This window comes from Drosophila biarmipes, unplaced genomic scaffold (genome assembly GCF_025231255.1).
Source record: "Drosophila biarmipes strain raj3 unplaced genomic scaffold, RU_DBia_V1.1 ptg000017l, whole genome shotgun sequence".
Taxonomy (NCBI): Eukaryota; Metazoa; Arthropoda; class Insecta; order Diptera; family Drosophilidae; genus Drosophila; species Drosophila biarmipes.
This window is the reverse complement of record NW_026114535.1, coordinates 4,196,232-4,216,470: the sequence shown is the minus strand read 5'-3', so window position 1 is coordinate 4,216,470 and position 20,239 is coordinate 4,196,232. Positions and strand designations below refer to the sequence as shown.

Genomic DNA, 20,239 nt, shown 5'->3' with positions numbered 1-20,239 from the left:
TGAAACCTCCGAATGCCATTTGGTCTTAGAAATGCACCCGCCACTATTCAAAGGTGCATGAATATTATCCTTCGACCGTTACTTAACAAACACTGTTTAATGTATCTAGATGATATTAAAATTTTTTCCACGTCCCTTACCAAACATTTAAATTCATTACAACTAGTTTTTTCCAAACTTGCAGAAGCTAATTTAAAATTGCAGTTAGACAAATGTGAATTCTTACAAAAAGAAGCTATCTTTCTTGATCACATCATAACCCCTAATGGCATAAAGCCAAACCCCCTTAAGTTAAATCCATAGTTTCATATCCAATTCCAACAAAAGTAAAGGAGATCCGAGCATTCATTGGATTAACCGGCTATTATCGTAAATTTATCCCAAACTACGCAAACATAGCCAAACCCATGATCAGATGTTAAAAAAAAAGGAGCAAAGATAGATACACAAAATCTCGACTACATAGAAGCATTCAAAAAATTTAAAGCTTTAATTATTAAAGAACCAACTCTTCAATTACCCGATTTTGAAAAAAATCCTATTTAACCACAGATGCCAGTAATTTAGCCCTTGGAGCCGTGGCCATCCTATATCCTTTATTAGCAGAACACTCAATGAAAACGAATTAAATTAGAGTGCTATCGAAAAGGAGTTACTCGCCATAGTTTTGGCCACTAAAACTTTTCGACATTATTTACTAGGACGACATTTTCTCATTGCTAGTGACCATCAACCTATTAGATTTAATTTAAAATCGACTATATTAAAGGGAAGGAAAATTCAGTTGCTGATGCATTATTATTATTATTATTGAAATTGAAGAAAATCATCATAGCGAAGTTACTCAACATAGTGCAGACGAAGACAATAGCAATCCTATTCATTTAACAGAAAAACCAATAAATCCTTTCAAAAAACAAATAATTTTCATTAAATCTGATAAAAATAAAGTAGAGAATTCAACAATATTCTGTAACTCTATTACAACAATTCAATATAATGAAATGACATTCGAAAAGCATAAAGCATTTTCCACCAGTTCGGGGTCCCTGATTTCATGCACTCTGACAATGGCTAACGGTTTGCGTCCCAAATATTTGGTGAGCAAATTACCCGCTTTGGTATTCGACACGTTAAAACTGGTCTTTACTCCCCACAAGCAAACGCGGCTGAGAGAGTAAACCGATCGGTACTCCAAATTTTACGAGCAACAATTACAACGGATCAGCGGAATTGGGATACGCAATTAAGTCGAATAGAGTGTCAACACGAATGGTCAACACGAGTCAATAGGCATGGATCCTTGTTACGCCATGTTCGGAGCGCGTATGGTTACCCATGGAACAGCCTATCCGGTGTTACGGAAGCTAGGTGGTATACCGGCAGGAGACTGCCAAATAAACCTCCCAGACAAGATGGAACTCATACGCCAAAAAGTGACCCAGGGACTCAACCGAACTAATAAATGCGCGACAAGGGCATATAATACCCACAGCAAGATAGTAGAATGTTCCGTAGGACAAGTTGTCTACAGGAAAAACTATAAACAGAGTAATAAAACTGTCGGATATAATGCCAAGCTTAACCCAAACTGCATTCGTTGTATTGTACTCCAACTTAGGGGCAAAGCTCTATATGAGCTCGGCAATGCAGCGGAAAAAAGTGCCGGAGTTTATCAAGCCAAAGATCTATATGTCACTTAAAACACATGGGTGTAATTCGACAACACAAACAAAACGAAAAGCCCAAACCTGCAGGATTGCACAAAAGAGTATTAGCTCCCGATCACATGATGAATAAAACACGTCGTCAGACTAGCCAACCGCTGCTATAAAAACCCTAACCACCGAAATGGTATCAGATACGATGCACCCTCAAGCAACCCTCTAACAAGCTACCCGAGACGCCTGTCGGCTCCGCAAGCTACAGGCGCGGTGCGTGCATGAAACATCTGGCACTCCTGATCGAGTGGATGAACGGCTTGAACCGGAGCATGCAGCTTGAAGAAGAGGGTATCCTGCAATGCTGGATACAAATGTACCAGGCCCTCAAACAAGAGGAAGCCAAAGACACAGACGGTACAGGAGGATCAATGCCAGTTGCGGCAGGTCCACCAACAACTGGCGCGGTGCCAGAGTCACATCGCCCAGCTTCAAAAGGCGTCAAGGAATGCGGGCAGACGCATGAACCGCTTCGCCCGGAAGCTTCACAAAAGGACTCCAGGCAAGACAAGAAATCGCGAATGCTATGAAGGAGCCTAGAAGTAACGTTTATTTAAGTTTATTCATTTATTTATTTAACGTTTATTCATGTCCTGCAAAAAATAAGACAATTTTATAAATAAATAAACAAAAACCAAAAAGAAAAAAAAAGCTATACTTGTACTCTTTTTGGCAAATAATATACTGCAAAAAAAAAACAGAAAGCAAGTTGACTTTGGCAAGATGACGTTTGTATACCCTTGCAGTTATAAGAAATAATCAACTTTAGTAACACCATGTAACATTTTTAAGTATTGTTGCTGACTTCAGTTTTCCTTTGCATAAACAGCAGGAAAGTAACGAATGTCACAGTCAAATATGCCTATTCCATGCTTAAGGCATGGCTGATATTTTAAGTAGGACAAAAATGCGTTCTAGCAAATTCCGTTGGATCCAAACTCGCGCGACGAGACAGCGTTTGATGTTCCTGGTGTTCCTTTACGAGTTCACTTTTATGCCATTTGGTTCAACTAATTCTCCTCTTACAATGTCAAGGCTTACAGATATAATATTATTTGCTCTAGTAAATTTGTATATGCCTGTCGCGGAACGGATTAGGCTATCGATAGTCAGGATTTTTATGAAGTCAGTATTTTTATGAAGTCTAGTATTTAATTTAGGTTATTTGGTCGCACTAAAATCGGGTAAAAAGGAACACAATATTTGGCGGATAAAACACATCGATTTCCGCCATCACAGAAAGGGGAAGAGAAACTGCGGTATGTAGGATAAGTAATTATGTATCAGGTTAAGAACAATTGTCTTTTAGAATAAAACGCTCGTTACACACCACATCACTTCAACAACTGTCCTGAGTGTTATAAGGCATTCCCGTGATCGGTCCAGCGGTGACAAATTCTTTTATTCGCACTCTGCAAGATGATGCCCACGAAGCACTCACCCAGGCGGAGCCCCAGGCTGGAAGCCTCGGGCGTTCCCGCAACTGCGACCACCACGGCCACAGCAACTGGCACCGCGACCAGCTCTGCGAGTGTGGCTGGTGATCGGCAGAGGCCACAGACTCCGAAGGAAAGTGGAACAGCCGCCAGGAAAGCGGCAAGTAACCTGCAGCCCGAAGCGACGGGGCAGACTACGGATTCCACAACTGTAGTGGCGGCCTTAATGGAAAGGATCGCACGTCTGGAGTCGGAGCTGGCGAAGGCAAGAGCAAGTGGAGGACAGGCAGGAGCCGCCAGAGATCCCGTTGGAACCGGGGCACGCGGCGTTGGAGTGAGCGGTGCAGCGAATACACCGTCATGTTCGAGTGGAACGCTGCCACATCATGGAGCAGCGCCACGGCAGAGCGAAAACCTGCCCAGGCAGATGAGGGACAATCTGCAAACGGATCTCGGAGTGACGCCATCGCTGCAGTTGCCGGCACAAGTGAGTGCAAATTTGCCGCCACAATGGAGTGCGAATTTGGCGACGACGCTTGGCGGCCATTGGGCAAACGGACAACCTGTGTCAACAACAACAATACTGCGGACAACCTGTGTCAACAACAACAATACTGCGCTATTCTCCGCCATCTTGTGTGACCGCCGCAGCACAGCCGGTGCTATGTTATGTTCACCCAGAGGTACCTGCGCCATCGCCCATATCATATGGAACGCCGACGACAAGCATACAAGGATGGACGCCACGCAGACTACCTGATCTTCCCGATTTCGAGGGTCAGCCAGAGGAATGGCCAATATTCCTGTGTGCGTTCACGGAGACAACTGCAGCCTACCAGTGCACCGAGTTGGAGAACAACCAGAGGCTAGTGAAAGCCCTGAAGGGAGAGGCTCGCGAAACAGTGAAGTCGTTGCTCATCCATCCCAGCAACGTACAAGCTGTTATGGAGCAGCTACGATTCCGGTATGGACGCCCGGAGCAACTGATCCGCAACCAATTGGAGAGCGTGCGCGAAGTTCAGCCGATTAAGGAGGCCAACATCGCGAGGATTGTGCCGTTCGCGACGAAGGTTAGCAACCTGTCAGCGTTCCTGCAGTCGACCGCGGCCGGCAGCCATCACCTACCCAACCCAACCCTAATGGAGGAGCTGATAGCCAAGTTGCCGCTAAGCAAGAGGTTGGACTGGGCAAGGCACGCGGCCACGATACAGCAGTATCCGACGGTGGCGCACCTGAGCGAGTGGCTCTATGAATTCGCCACTGTCACGGAAGCCTCAACATTGACTCAATTGGATGCCACCTACTGTTCAGGATATTACCCGTGACGCTGTACGGCGAGAATACGAAGGTCGACACGTACGCACTGCTGGATGAAGGATCGTCTGTCACACTCATCGACGACGAACTCATCCGCAGCCTGAACCTGAAAGGCGAGAGTCGACAGCTGAATGTGCAATGGTTTGATGGAAAATCCGCCAAAGAGCACACGAAGGTGGTCAGCCTGCAGATCAGCGCAGCGGGCAACCAAAGCGCCATGGGCTGAAAAATGTGTACGGAGTGGCCAATCTGAACCTTCCGATGCAGAGCATGCGTCAGGAGGATGTACAAGCAGTGAAGGCGAACACGCGTCTGCCGGTGATGCCGTACAACAATGCGACGCCGAGGATCCTAATTGGACTGGATCATGCGCATTTAGGAGTACCCTTCAGAACCAAAAGTTATGGATCTGGAGGGCCGTTTGCAGCAGACACCGCACTGGGATGGGTGGTATATGGACCGGTGAACGGAAAGCCGAGCTCGCCGCTTCTGAGTTCGTGCCTCCTAGCCGTGCCCCAGGATGATCTTCTGGTGAAGATGGTCAGCGACTACTTCGAGACCGAGAATTTCGGAGCGAAGCCGGTGCAGACAGTCGCAGCTGGCAGAGTGGACCTGGAGCCGTCAGTCGGAGATAGCGGCGACGCACGGGCCCTGAGCACCCTGGAGAAGACCACCAAACGTGTAGGCCAGAGATACGAGACCGGGCTGCTATGGAAGGACGACAAAGTGAGATTGCCGGAGAGCTACAGCATGGCCCTCAAGAGGCTCGTCAACATAGAGCGTAAAATGAAGCGCGATGTGGACTTCGCGTCGGCTTACATCCGGATAATGGACGATTATGTCAAGAAGGGATACGCACGACGACTGGAGGCCCAGGAAGTCCAGAGGTTTCAGGAGGGCAAAGTGTGGTACCTGCCGCACTTCGGAGTGGAAAACCCGAACAAGCCTGGGAAAATCCGGCTGGTTTTCGATGCGGCTGCCAAGGTGGACGGTGTGTCTTTGAATTCAGCGCTACTGAAAGGCCCACAGCGCTACAAGCCCCTCCAGGCAGTGCTCTTCCATTTTCCGGAAGGAGCGGTTGGAGTTTGTGCAGACATCAAGGAGATGTTTCATCAGGTACTAATGCAGCCGAAGGACAGATGCGCCCAGAGGTTTCTGTGGAGAGACGGAGACGACCAGCGAGAGCCGGACGTATACGAGATGGCAGTAATGACGTTCGGAGCGGCCTGCTCACCATGTTCGCCGGACTACGTGAAGACCGTGAATGCCTTGCGGTATAGCAGGACAGACCCGCGAGCAGCCCTGGCCATCAACGAATACCACTACGTGGATGACTACGTCGACAGTTTCGCCAGCGAGGACGAAGCTATCGCCATCTCGACACGGGTGAGAGAAATTCACGCTGAAGCAGGTTTTGATTTGTGCCGATTTACCTCCAGTTCGGCAAGTGTGGTCAGAGCGCTGAACGCCAGCGTCGGATGGACCGAAGCTGAGGAGAAGGTGCTTGGGATGTACTGGCAGCCGGCTACCGATGAGTTCAAGTTCGGCGTCAAGTTCCATCGAGTCCCGAGGAACGTGATGACGGGGGAACGAGTCCCTACCAAGAGGGAGTTCCTAAGCCTGGTGATGTCTACGTTTGACCCGATTGGGTTCCTGAGCTGCTACATGGTGACTGCCAAACTGCTGCTGAGGGAGATTTGGCGGAGAGGAGTCAACTGGGATGAGCCGCTACCGGATGAATTGGCCGCAGCCTTCGAGGATTGGCGGCAAGGGATGAGTCGGATCCAGGAGTTCCGATGCCCGCGCCACTACTTTGGCGGCGGACGAGTGCGGACGCTACAGCTGCACATCTTCGTGGACTCCAGTCAATCGGCGTTCGCAGCAGCGGCCTACTGGCGGACCACGTACGAGAACGGAGACGTGCAGGCGCACTTCATAAGCTCCAAAACGAAATGCGCCCCGATGAGGACCATGTCGATCCCGCGACTGGAACTCCAAGCAGCGGTATTGGGCACGAGATTGATGGACACCGTCAAGCAGGAGCACGGTGTGGCGATCAGCAGCTGTGCGCTATGGACGGACTCCAAGACTGTGTTGCACTGGATAAGCAACACCCACCGGAGATACAAACAGTTCGTCGGAAACCGGGTGGCGGAGATTTTGGAATCGACAGAGGCGTCCCAGTGGAGATGGATCCCGTCCGCCGAAAACGTGGCGGATGACGCGACAAGGCCGTGGACCTGAGCATCGGTTCGCGATGGCTAAGCGGACCGCCGTTTCTACGAGGACCAGAGGAGAGCTGGCCGAGATCGAGCGAGGACTGGATTCCTCCGACGACCGACGACGAGGAAATGAAATGTGAGTTTGCCTTGGTCACGGTAAACTTTATATCCCTGCAGAGGTTCTCCAGCTATAATCGACTGGTGAGGACGACTGCGTGGGCGCTGAGATTTGTTCGACGATGCCGTGGAATACGTCGCGATGAAGAGGTCTACGGATTGACCGCGATGGAGTGCGCTGAAGCAGAGCGCGCATTGATACGGCAGTCGCAGCGAGAAGCGTTTGCTGAGGACAGCTAAGGAAACGTCGCCAAGGAAAGTCGACTGCACGGACTGTCCCCATACAATGACGAGGACGGAGTATTGAGAGCCAGTGGAAGGATCGACGACGCGACGTTTGTGCCATACAACGCACGTCGGCCGATCATACTGTCTCACGAGGAGGCGCTGGCAGAAATGATGTGCCACCAAAACACGGTGGCGACGATCGGATCGATTCGGAGCAAGTTCTGGATAACGAACTTGCGGAGACTGCTACGGAGGGTGGTGAGCAAATGCAACGTTTGCAAGCTGCGGAAGGCACGACCCACACAGCCCGAGATGGGCCCCCTGCCTGCGGATCGACTAGAGGCCAACGGATGGCCTTTTAAGTCTACTGGCCTGGACTACTTTGGGCCGCTCTTTGTGACAATAGGACGTCGCACAGAGAAGAGGTGGGTGGCTGTTTACGTGCCTGACCACGAGGGCTATCCACTTGAAGATGGCTCACGATTTGTCCACCGACTCCTGCATAATCGCCATGAGGAACTTCATGAGCCGCCGTGGACCAGTGGTCAGGATAAGGAGCGACAATTGGAAGAACTTCGTTGGAGCCGACCGCGAGGCCAAGAGGTTCAGCGAAGTGTTCGAGCCTGCACAGATCCAGGGCGAGCTGTCGTCTAAGGGAGTCGAATGGATCTTCAACTGCCCGGCGAACCCAGCTGAAGGCGGTGCCTGGGAGAGGATGGTGCAGTGCATGAAGAAGGTGCTGGCGCACACAATAAAGGAGCTCACGCCCAAGGAGCATGTACTGGAGAACCTGCTGATTGAGGCGGAGAGCATCGTAAACTCTCGTCCGCTCACTCATCTACCGGTGACGGTTGACCAGGAGGCTCCACTGACGCCTAACGATTTGCTGAAAGGAGCATCGGATATCCCAGATCTCCCCAAGGATGATGGACAGGAGCCCGTGAGATCCGCTACTAGGAAGCAGTGGCGCATAGCAAGGATGATGCGCGATCGCTTCTGGAAGCGTTGGGTGCATGAGTACCTGCCAACTCTTGTGCGCAGGGAGAAATTGCAAGCGCGTCGAGCCCATCCGTCGAGGAGACCTGGTATTCATCTGCGATCCAGCCATACCACGAAGGGAATGGAAACGAGGCGTCGTGGAAGAGGTGTTCACCGGGAAGGATGGAGTACCTCGTCGAGCAGCGGTGTGGACTACCGATCGAGCCAAGACTATGCGTCCCGCTTCGAAGCTAGCTGTCCTGAACGTGGTGAATGCGGCTGCTTCACGGGGGTGGGGATGTCGCGGAACGGATTAGGCTATCGATAGTCAGGATTTTTATGAAGTCAGTATTTTTATGAAGTCTAGTCTAGTATTTAGTTTAGGTTATTTGGTCGCACTAAAATCGGGTAAAAAGGAACACAATATTTGGCGGATAAAACACATTGATTTGCGCCATCACAGAAAGGGGAAGAGAACCTGCGGTATGCAGGATAAGTAATTATGTATCAGGTTAAGAACAATTGTCTTTTAGAATAAAACGCTCGTTACACACCACATCACTTCAACAACTGTCCTGAGTGTTATAAGGCATTCCCGTGATCGGTCAAGCGGTGACAATGCCTATATGTTTTTTTTTCAAACTTTCCACGCTGACAATTCTTGCTGCTCTTCTTAGAGTTCTTGGCACAACACTTCCGCTTCACACATATCCAACCAACTTTTGAACTGAGAAGGGTTGGCTTTATGAGTGGGGTAGGTTTTATTTTGGATAATTAGGTTGAATATATTATTACATATCAAAATGGTAACTTTAAGCGCTCTGTACACGTTCTTCTCTTTAGTAAGACTCTTTCTTGACTATTCTATAATTACAAAGTCTGGTAACACTGCCAAAAGGGACTATTCAACACTCTTGTAGGGCAGATGATTATATTCTAAATTAGGCGATGTTCACAAATGCATGAACCTTTTAGAGTACTCTGCAATGACCATAATAGACTATATCACCTAATATATACTATCGCCTCGTTGCCTATCCTTAAACCATTAACACTATCCTACTTAGCAAATAATTAGTTTTACTTTATGTATCGGACTATTCGTATTTCACCCAATTATCTCTAGTACTTTAGAGGATCTTTAACCGGCTCTGTTACAACTACTGAATGTCTTCCCCAAAGCTAGAGTCATATATTGCGACAATGAGCCGTCATTGAACTTGCACACAATTTAGCATCTCAAATGCACCTCCCCTTCACAGCGTCTCCAACGGACAAGTAGAACGCTTTTACAGCACTCTGGCAGAGCTTGCCAGATGCCTTAAATTCGACAAAGGCATCAGCGGCACCGTGGAGCTAATTTTGTTGGCCACTGCCAAAGAAGATTGGCCTACCCTTAGATCGAGACTAATTGCAGAACTTAAGCCGCAGACACCGAACTACAAACTACCGGAGAACTTCAGGGAGACACCTTATAAGGGAAATCTGAGAGCATTCTGCGAAGAAGCAGAAAGACGACGTCAACTACTAATTTCAAAATTGAAGATAACCAATCAGATTTTCTTATTTATGTGCAGGCGATTAAAGATTCCATTAAAATACTGATTAGAAATTAGATTACAATTATTTACTATTGTGGCTCATCATGATATTGCAGACTTAAGATCATTAATTACTATTGCACAAAATTGGGGAACATATGAAAAACATATTAATTTTTAATTGAATAAAAATACAGAAAACCATAATAAATATGCAAACCCTAGTCAGAATTCGAAATCACACAAATTTAATACAAATACCCAAATCCCATATCAACCAAGTTACCCACAATATTTCCAACCATTCCAACCTAATTATAATCAATACATGCAATCATTTAGACCCACCTATACACAACAGATTCCTTACAACCAAGCTATGCGGCACGTACCAAATCATTTCGATCCCAACCAATAACTCATAAGACCCTTTCCCAGAACATTCTAATAAAATTCAAACTCCTCAAACAGCACATTTTAAAGGAAATACATACCCTCAACAACAACAACCCTCCATATCTAAAAACAATAACTTCCCGGTTACCAAGCGACTAAGACCATCGGACAGTGAGCAAACTTAAATGTCTATTGACGAATTGAGATTTTAAGACGTGCACGAATACGAAGAATTACTACCCAATTCTTATGAACAACAATATTACAATCAATACCATGGGTTGATTAATGAAGAGCAACAACAGGTACAACCCATCCAAAATACAAATGATCAAAATAAAAATAGCTCAGAGCCAAACGAAAATTTTCGGTTGACAGCCCTGGACAACACCAGTACACAGAAATAGCATACAAAGATTGCACATACAAATGCCTTATAGACACAGGATCCACAATAAATATGCACAATAAAAATATATTTCATCTTCCTATACAAAATACTAGATGTGAAGTTTTAACATCAAAAGGTCCTATTACGTTAAACAATTTGATAATGTTACCCAGCAGTAGTATTTTTAAAACAAATGAACCATTTTATATACACAGTTTTTTAATAAAATGCAGAAAGTTGTTAAAAAATGCACAATTTTAATTATAAAAATAGCACAGCAATCCTTTTTGATAAAACATACAAATTAATTACTTCAAAATCAGATAAAAACCAAAATTTTTATATTCAAAAGGCACCAAAAACAAATAAAAATTTAGCTCAGGAATAAATAAAAAAAAGATTTAGAACTATTTCGATTAGATCACCTAAATCAGGAGGAAACTACAAGGTTAAAAGGTTTATTAAATAAATTCAAAAATCTTTAATATGAAGAAGGAGACAATCCAACATTTACAAACACCATTAAACACTTACTAAATACAACACATAATTCCCCAATTTATTCAAAACAGTACCCACTTGCTCAAGCACACGAAATTGAAGTCGAAAACTAAGTGCAAGAAATGCTTAATCAGGGATAAATTAGAGAAAGTAATTCACCATACAATAGTCCTACCTATGTAGTACCAAAAAAAACTGATGCTTCTGGTAAAATTAAACATGGAGTAGTAACTGATTATAGGAAACTCAATGAAATAACCATCCCCGACAGATATCCAATACCGAACATGGACAAAATCCTCGGTAAACTAGAAAAATTCGAATATTTTACTACTATTGATTTAGCAAAGGGATTTCATCAAATAGAAATGTACCCAGAATCAATATCTAAAACTACATTCTCCAGCAAAAGCGGTCATTATGAATACCTCCGAATGCCATTTGGTCTTAGAAATGCACCCGCTACTTTTCAAAGGTGCATGAATATTATCCTTCGACCGTTACTTAACAAACACTGGTTAGTGTATTTAGATGATATTATAATTTTTTCCACGTCCCTTACCGAACATTTAAATTCATTACAACTAGTTTTTCCAAACTTACAGAAGCTAATTTAAAATTGCAGTTAGACAAATGTGAATACTTAAAAAAAGAAGCTATATTTCTTGGTCACATCATAACCCCTAATGGCATAAAGCCAAACCCCCTTAAGTTAAATCCATAGCTTCATATCCAATTCCAACAAAAGTAAAAGAGATCCGAGCATTCATTGGATTAACCGGCTTCAATTACCCGATTTCGAAAAAAAATTCTATTTAACCATAGAAGCCAGTAATTTAGCCCTTGGAGCTGTGGCCATCCTATATCCTTTATTAGCAGAACACTCAATGAAAACGAATTAAATTAGAGTGCTATTGAAAAGGAGTTACTCGCCATAGTTTGGGCCACTAAAACTTTTCGACATTATTTACTAGCACGACATTTTCTCATTGCTAGTGACCATCAACCTATTAGATTTAATTTAAAATCGACTATATTAAAGGGAAGGAAAATTCAGTTGCTGATGCATTATTATTATTATTATTAAAATTGAAGAAAATCATCATAGCGAAGTTACTCAACATAGTGCAGACGAAGACAATAGCAATCTTATTCATTTAACAGAAAAACCAATAAATCATTTCAAAAAACAAATAATTTTCATTAAATCTGATAAAAATAAAGTAGAGAATTTAACAATATTTGGTAACTCTATTAAGACAATTCAATATAATGAAATGACATTCGAAAAGCATAAAAACATTTGTCTGGACGCAGCCGATGAGACATGTAGTCGCTTCAGAGTCGTCAAATTCCTCGAGACAAAAATTTTCCACCAGTACGGGGTCCCTGATTTCATACACTCTGACAATGGCAAACGGTTTGCGTCCCAAATATTTGGTGATTAAATTACCCGCTATGGTATTCGATACGTTAAAACTGGTCTTTACTCCCCACAAGCAAACGCGGCTGAGAGAGTAAACCGATCTGTACTCCAAATTTTACGACAATTGCAACAATTCAACGGATCAGCGGAATTGGGATACGCAATTAAGTCGAATAGAGTGTCAACACGAATGGTCAACACGAGACAATAGGCATGGATCCTTGTTACGCCATGTTCGGAGCTCGTATGGTTACCCATGGAACAGCCTATCCGGTGTACGGAAGCTAGGTGGTATACCAGCAGGAGACTGCCAAATAAACCTCCCAGACAAGATGGAACTCATACGCCAAAAAGTGACCCATGGACTCAATCGAACTAATAAATGCGCGACAAGGGCATATAATACCCACAGCAAGATAGTCGAATTTTCCGTAGGACAAGTTGTCTTCAGGAAAAACTATAAACAGAGTAATAAAACTGTCGGATATAGTGCCAAGCTTGGCCCAAACTGCATTCGTTGTATTGTACTCCAACTTAGGGGCAAAGCTCTATATGAGCTCGGCAATGCAGCGGAAAAAAGTGCCGGAGTTTATCAAGCCAAAGATCTATATGTCACTTAAAACACATGGGTGTAATTCGACGACACAAACAAAACGATAAGCCCAAAACTGCAGGATTGAACAAAAGAGTATTAGATCCCGATCACATGATGAATAAAACACGTCGTCAGACTAGTCAACCGCTGCTATAAAAACCCTAACCAGAAACCGAAATGGTGTCAGATACGATGCACCCTCAAGCAACCCTCCAACAAGCTACCCGCGACGCCTGTCGGCTCCGCAAGCTACAGGCGCGGTGCGTGCATGAAACATCTGGCACTCCTGATCGAGTGGATGAACGGCTTGAACCGGAGCATGCAGCTTGAAGAAGAGGGTATCCTGCAGTGCTGGATACAAATGTACCAGGCCCTCAAACAAGGGCAAACAACAGGAGGATCAATGCCAGTTGCGGCAGGTCCACCAACAACTGGCGCGGTGCCAGAGTCACATCGCCCAGCTTCAAAAGGCGTCAAGGAATGCGGGCAGACGCATGAACCGCTTCGCCCGGAAGCTTCACAAAAGGACTCCAGGCAAGACAGGAAATCGCTAATGTTATGAAGGAGCCTAGAAGTAACGATTATTTAAGATTCATGTCCTGTAAAAAATAAGAAAATTTTATAAATAAATAAACAAAAACAAAAAATAAAAAATAAGCTATACTTGTACTTTTTTTGGCAAATAATATACTGCAAAAAAAACAGAAAGCAAGTTAACTTTGGCAAGATGACGTTTGTATAACCTTGCAGTTATAAGAAATAATCAACTTTAGTAACACCATGTAACATTTTTAAGTATTCAGTAACTTCAGTGATATAAAAAAAAGATTTCATTCTTATTTTAAGCTATATATGGCAGCTATATGATACAGTCGTCCGATTTTGATAAAATTTAATTCAAAATTCAGAACTAATTAAAAAATGTTAGTTTTCCTTTGCATAAACAGCAGGAAAGTAACGAATGTCACAGTCAAATATACCTATTGCATGCTTAAGGCATGGCTGATATTTTAAGTAGGACGAAAGATGCGTTCTAGCAAATTCCTTTGGATCCAAACTCGCGCGACGAGACAGCGTTTGATGTTCCTGGTGTTCCTTTACGAGTTCACTTTTATGCCATTTGGTTCAACTAATTCTCCTCTTACAATGTCAAGTCTTACAGATATAATATTATTTGCTCTAGTAAATTTGTATATGCCTATACGTTTTTTTCAAACTTTCCACGCTAACAATTATTGCTGCTCTTCTTAGAGTTCTTGGCACAACACTTCCGCTTCACACATATCCAACCACTTTTATCCCACGTTTGAACTGAGAAGGGTTGGCTTTATGAGTGGTGTAGGTTTTATTTTGGATAATTAGGTTGAATATATTATTACATATCAAAATGGTAACTTTAAGCGCTCTGTACACGTTCTTCTCTTTAGTAAGACTCTTTCTTGACTATTCTATAATTACAAAGTCTGGTAACACTGCCAAAAGGGACTATTCAACACTATTGTAGGGCAGATGATTATATTCTAAATTAGGCGATGTTCACAAATGCATGAACCTTTTAGAGTACTCTGCAATGACCATAATAGACTATATCACCTAATATATACTATCGCCTCGTTGCCTATCCTTAAACCATTAACACTATCCTACCTAGCAAATAATTAGTTTTACTTTATGTATTGTGACTATTCGTATTTCACCCAATTATCTCTAGTACTTTAGAGGATCTTTAACCGGCTCTGTTACAACTACTGAATGTCTTCCCCAAAGCTAGAGTCATATATTGCGACAATGAGCCGTCATTGAACTCGCACACAATTTAGCATCTCAAATGCAACTCCCCTTCACAGCGTCTCCAACGGACAAGTAGAACGCTTTTACAGCACTCTGGCAGAGCTTGCCAGTTGCCTTAAATTCGACAAAGGCATCAGCGGCACCGTGGAGCTAATTTTGTTGGCCACTGCCAAAGAAGATTGGCCTACCCTTAGATCGAGACTAATTGCAGAACTTAAGCCGCAGACACCGAACTACAAACTACCGGAGAACTTCAGGGAGACACCTTATAAGGGAAATCTGAGAGCATTCTGCGAAGAAGCGGAAAGACGACGTCAAATACTAATTTCAAATTTGAAGATAACCAATCAGATTTTCTTATTTACGTGCAGGCGATTAAAGATTCCATTAAAATACTGATTAGAAAATTACCATTACAATTATTTACTATTGTGGCTCATCATGATATTGCAGACTTAAGATCATTAATTACTATTGCACAAAATGATTTTAATTGAATAAAAATGCAGAAAACCATAATAAATATGCAAACCCTAGTCAGAATTCGAGATCACACAAATTTAATACAAATACCCAAATCCCATATCAACCAAGTTACCCACAATATTTCCAACCATTCCAACCTAATTATAATCAATACATGCAATCATTTAGACTCACCTATACACAACAGATTCCTTACAACCAAGCTATGCGGCACGTACCAAATCATTTCGATCCCAACCAATAACTCATAAGATCCTTTCCCAGAACATTCTAATAAAATTCAAACTCCTCAAACAGCACATTTTAAAGGAAATACATACTCTCAACAACAACAACCCTCCATATCTAAAAACAATAACTTCCCGGTTACCAAGCGACTAAGACCATCGGACAGTGAGCAAACTAAAATGTCTATTGACGAATTGAGATTTTAAGACGTGCACGAATACGAAGAATTACAACCCAATTATTATGAACAACAGTATTACAATCAATACCATGGGTTGATTAATGAAGAGCAACAACAGGTACATCCCATCCAAAATACAAATGATAAAAATCAAATAGCTCAGAGCCAAACGAAAATTTTCGGGTGACAGCCCCGGACAACACCAGTACACAGAAATAGCATACAAAGATTGCACATACAAATGCCTTATAGACACAGGATCCACAATAAATATGCACAATAAAAATATATTTCATCTTCCTATACAAAATACTAGATGTGAAGTTTTAACATCAAAAGGTCCTATTACGTTAAACAACGGTAACGATAATGTTACCCAGCAATAGTATTTTTAAAACAAATGAACCATTTTATATATACAGTTTTTTAATACTTACGATATACTGCTTTGCAGAAAATTGTTAAAAAATGCACAATATTAATTATAAAAATAGTATAATTTCGATTAGATCACCTAAATTAGGAGGAAACTACAAGGTTAAAAGGTTTATTAAATAAATTTAAAAATCTTTAATATGAAGAAGGAGACAATCCAACATTTACAAACACCATTAAACACTTACTAAATACAACACATAATTCCCCAATTTATTCAAAACAGTACCCACTTGCTCAAGCACACGAAATTGAAGTCGAAAACTAAGTGCAAGAAATACTTAATCAGGGATAAATTAGAGAAAGTAATTCACCATACAATAGTCCTACCTAAGTAGTACCAAAAAAAACTGATGCTTCTGGTAAAATTAAACATAGAGTAGTAACTGATTATAGGAAACTCAATAAAATAACCATCCCCGACAGATATCCAATACCGAACATGGACGAAATCCTCGGTAAACTAGAAAAATTCGAATATTTTACAACTATTGATTTAGCAAAGGAATTTCATCAAATAGAAATGTACCCAGAATCCATATCTAAAACTGCATTCTCCAGCAAAAGCGGTCATTATGAATACCTCCGAATGCCATTTGGTCTTAGAAATGCACCCGCTACTTTTCAAAGGTGCATGAATATTATCCTTCGACCGTTACTTAACAAACACTGGTTAGTGTATTTAGATGATATTATAATTTTTTCCACGTCCCTTACCGAACATTTAAATTCATTACAACTAGTTTTTTCCAAACTTGCAGATGCTAATTTAAAATTGCAGTTAGACAAATGTGAATTCTTAAAAAAAGAAGCTATCTTTCTTGATGACATCATAACCCCTAATGGCATAAAGCCAAACCCCCTTAAGTTAAATCCATAGTTTCATATCCAATTCCAACAAAACTAAAAGAGATCCGAGCATATTGGATTAACAGGCTTCAATTACCCGATTTCGAAAAAAAATTCTATTTCACCACAGATGCCAGCAATTTAGCCCTTGGAGGCGTGGCCATCCTATATCCTTTATTAGCAGAACACTCAATGAAAACAAATTAAATTAGAGTGCTAAACTATTAGATTTAATTTAAAATCCACTATATTAAAGGGAAGGAAAATTCAGTTGCTGATGCATTATTATTATTATTATTAAAATTGAAGAAAATCATCATAGCGAAGTTACTCAACATAGTGCAGACGAAGACAATAGCAATCTTAATCATTTAACAGAAAAACCAATAAATCATTTCAAAAAACAAATAATTTTCATTAAATCTGATAAAAATAAAGTACAGAATTCAACAATATTTGGTAACTCTATTACCACAATTCAATATAATGAAATGACATTTGAAAAAGCCAAACAGATTTTACTTGATTATTTTATTCATAAAAACATTTGTCTGGACGCAGCCGATGAGACATGCAGTCGCTACAGAGTCGTCAAATTCCTCGAGACAAAAATTTTCCACCAGTACAGGGTCCCTGATTTCATACACTCTGACAATGGCAAACGGTTTGCGTCCCAAATATTTGGTGAGCAAATTACCCGCTATGGTATTCGACACGTTAAAACTGGTCTTTATTCCCCACAAGCAAACGCGGCTGAGAGAGTAAACCGATCTGTACTCCAAATTTTACGACAATTGCAATAATTGCAACGGATCAGAGGAATTGGGATACGCAATTAAGTCGAATAGAGTGTCAACACGAATGGTCAACACGAGTCAATAGGCATGGATCCTTGTTACGCCATGTTCGGAGCGCGTATGGTTACCCATGGAACAGCCTATCCGGTGTTACGGAAGCTAGGTGGTATACCGGCAGGAAACTGCCAAATAAACCTCCCAGACAAGATGGAACTCATACGCCAAAAAGTGACCCAGGGACTCAACCGAACTAATAAATGCGCGACAAGGGCATATAATACCCACAGCAAGATAGTAGAATTTTCCGTAGGACAAGTTGTCTTCAGGAAAAACTATAAACAGAGTAATAAAACTGTCGGATATAGTGCCAAGCTTGGCCCAAACTGCATTCGTTGTATTGTACTCCAACTTAGGGGCAAAGCTCTATATGAGCTCGGCAATGCAGCGGAAAAAAGTGCCGGAGTTTATCAAGCCAAAGATCTATATGTCATTTAAAACACATGGGTGTAATTCGACGACACAAACAAAACGATAAGCCCAAAACTGCAGGATTGCACAAAAGAGTATTAGCTCCCGATCACATGATGAATAAAACACGTCGTCAGACTAGCCAACCGCTGCTATAAAAACCCTAACCAGAGACCGAAATGGTATCAGATACGATGCACCCTCAAGCAACCCTCCAACAAGCTACCCGCGACGCCTGTCGGCACCGCAAGCTACAGGCGCGGTGCGTGCATGAAACATCTGGCACTCCTGATCGAGTGGATGAACGGCTTGAACCGGAGCATGCAGCTTGAAGAAGAGGGTATCCTGCAATGCTGGATACAAATGTACCAGGCCCTCAAACAAGAGGAAGCCAAAGACACAGACGCTACAGGAGGATCAATGCCAGTTGCGGCAGGTCCACCGACAACGCGGTGCCAGAGTCACATCGCCCAGCTTCAAAAGGCGTCAAGGAATGCGGGCAGACGCATGAACCGCTTCGCCCGGAAGATTCACAAAAGGACTCCAGGCAAGACAGGAAATCGCAAATGTTATGAAGGAGCCTAGAAGTAACGATTATTTAAGATTCATGTCTTGTAAAAAATAAGACAATTTTATAAATAAATAAACAAAAACCAAAAAGAAAAAAAAGCTATACTTGTACTCTTTTTGGCAAATAATATACTGAAAAAAAAACAGAAAGCAAGTTAACTTTGGCAAAATGACGTTTGTATACCCTTGCAGTTATAAGAAATAATCAACTTTAGTAACACCATGTAACATTTTTAAGTATTCAGTAACTTCAGTGATATAAAAAAAAGATTTCATTCTTATTTTAAGCTATATATGGCAGCTATATGATACAGTCGTCCGATTTTGATAAAATTTAATGCAAAATTCAAAACTAATTAAAAAATTTTAGTTTTCCTTTGCATAAACAGCAGGAAAGTAACGAATGTCACAGTCAAATATGCCTATTCCATGCTTAAGGCATGGCTGATATTTTAAGTAGGCCGAAAGATGCATTCTAGCAAATTCCGTTGGATCCAAACTCGCGCGACGAGACAGCGTTTGATGTTCCTGGTGTTCCTTTACGAGTTCTCTTTTATGCCATTTGGTTCAACTAATTCTCCTCTTACAATGTCAAGGCTTACAGATATAATATTATTTGCTCTAGTAAATTTGTAAATGCCTATACGTTTTTTTCAAACTTTCCACGCTTACAATTCTTGCTGCTCTTCTTAGAGTTCTTGGCACAACACTTCCGCTTTGCACATATCCAACCACTTTTATCCCACTTTTGAACTGAGAAGGGTTGGCTTTATGAGTGGTGTAGGTTTTATTTTGGATAATTAGGTTGAATATATTATTACATATCAAAATGGTAACTTTAAGCGCTCTGTACACGTTCTTCTCTTTAGTAAGACTCTTTCTTGACTATTCTATAATTACAAAGTCTGGTAACACTGCCAAAAGGGACTATTCAACACTATTGTAGAGCAGATGATTATATTCTAAATTAGGCGATGTTCACAAATGCATGAACCTTTTAGAGTACTCTGCAATGACCATAATAGACTATATCACCTAATATATACTATCGCCTCGTTGACTATCCTACCTAGCAAATAATTAGTTTTACTTTATGTATTGTGACTATTCGTATTTCACCCAATTATCTCTAGTACTTTAGAGAATCTTTAACCGGCTCTGTTACAACTACTGAATGTCTTCCCCAAAGCTAGAGTCATATATTGCGACAATGAGCCGTCATTGAACTCGCACACAATTTAGCATCTCAAATGCAACTCCCCTTCACAGCGTCTCCAACGGACAAGTAGAACACTTTTACAGCACTCTGGCAGAGCTTGCCAGATGCCTTAAATTCGACAAAGGCATCAGCGGCACCGTGGAGCTAATTTTGTTGGCCACTGCCAAAGAAGATTGGCCTATCCTTAGATCGAGACTAATTGCAGAACTTAAGCCGCAGACACCGAATTACAAACTACCGGAGAACTTCAGGGAGACACCTTATAAGGGAAATCTGAGAGCATTCTGCGAAGAAGCGGAAAGACGACGTCAACTACTAATTTTCAAAATTGAAAATAACCAATCAG

The 20,239-nt window shown here is 42.3% G+C and overlaps 1 protein-coding gene across 1 annotated transcript; it reads left to right on the top strand.

Annotated features, from left to right (window-relative positions):
* Positions 1-2,917: 2,917 nt before the first annotated feature.
* LOC122818934 (uncharacterized) lies at positions 2,918-4,048 on the top strand. The gene is made up of 2 exons (XM_050890233.1): positions 2,918-2,980; positions 3,031-4,048. Exon 2 carries the CDS (start codon positions 3,141-3,143, stop codon positions 3,915-3,917), a length of 777 nt encoding a protein of 258 aa, XP_050746190.1. The 5' UTR covers positions 2,918-2,980; positions 3,031-3,140; the 3' UTR covers positions 3,918-4,048.
* Positions 4,049-20,239: the final 16,191 nt, after the last annotated feature.

Coding starts and splice junctions, on each gene's coding strand:
- LOC122818934 (XM_050890233.1), top strand. CDS start 3,141: ATGATGCCCACGAAGCACTCACCCAGGCGGAGCCCCAGGCTGGAAGCC.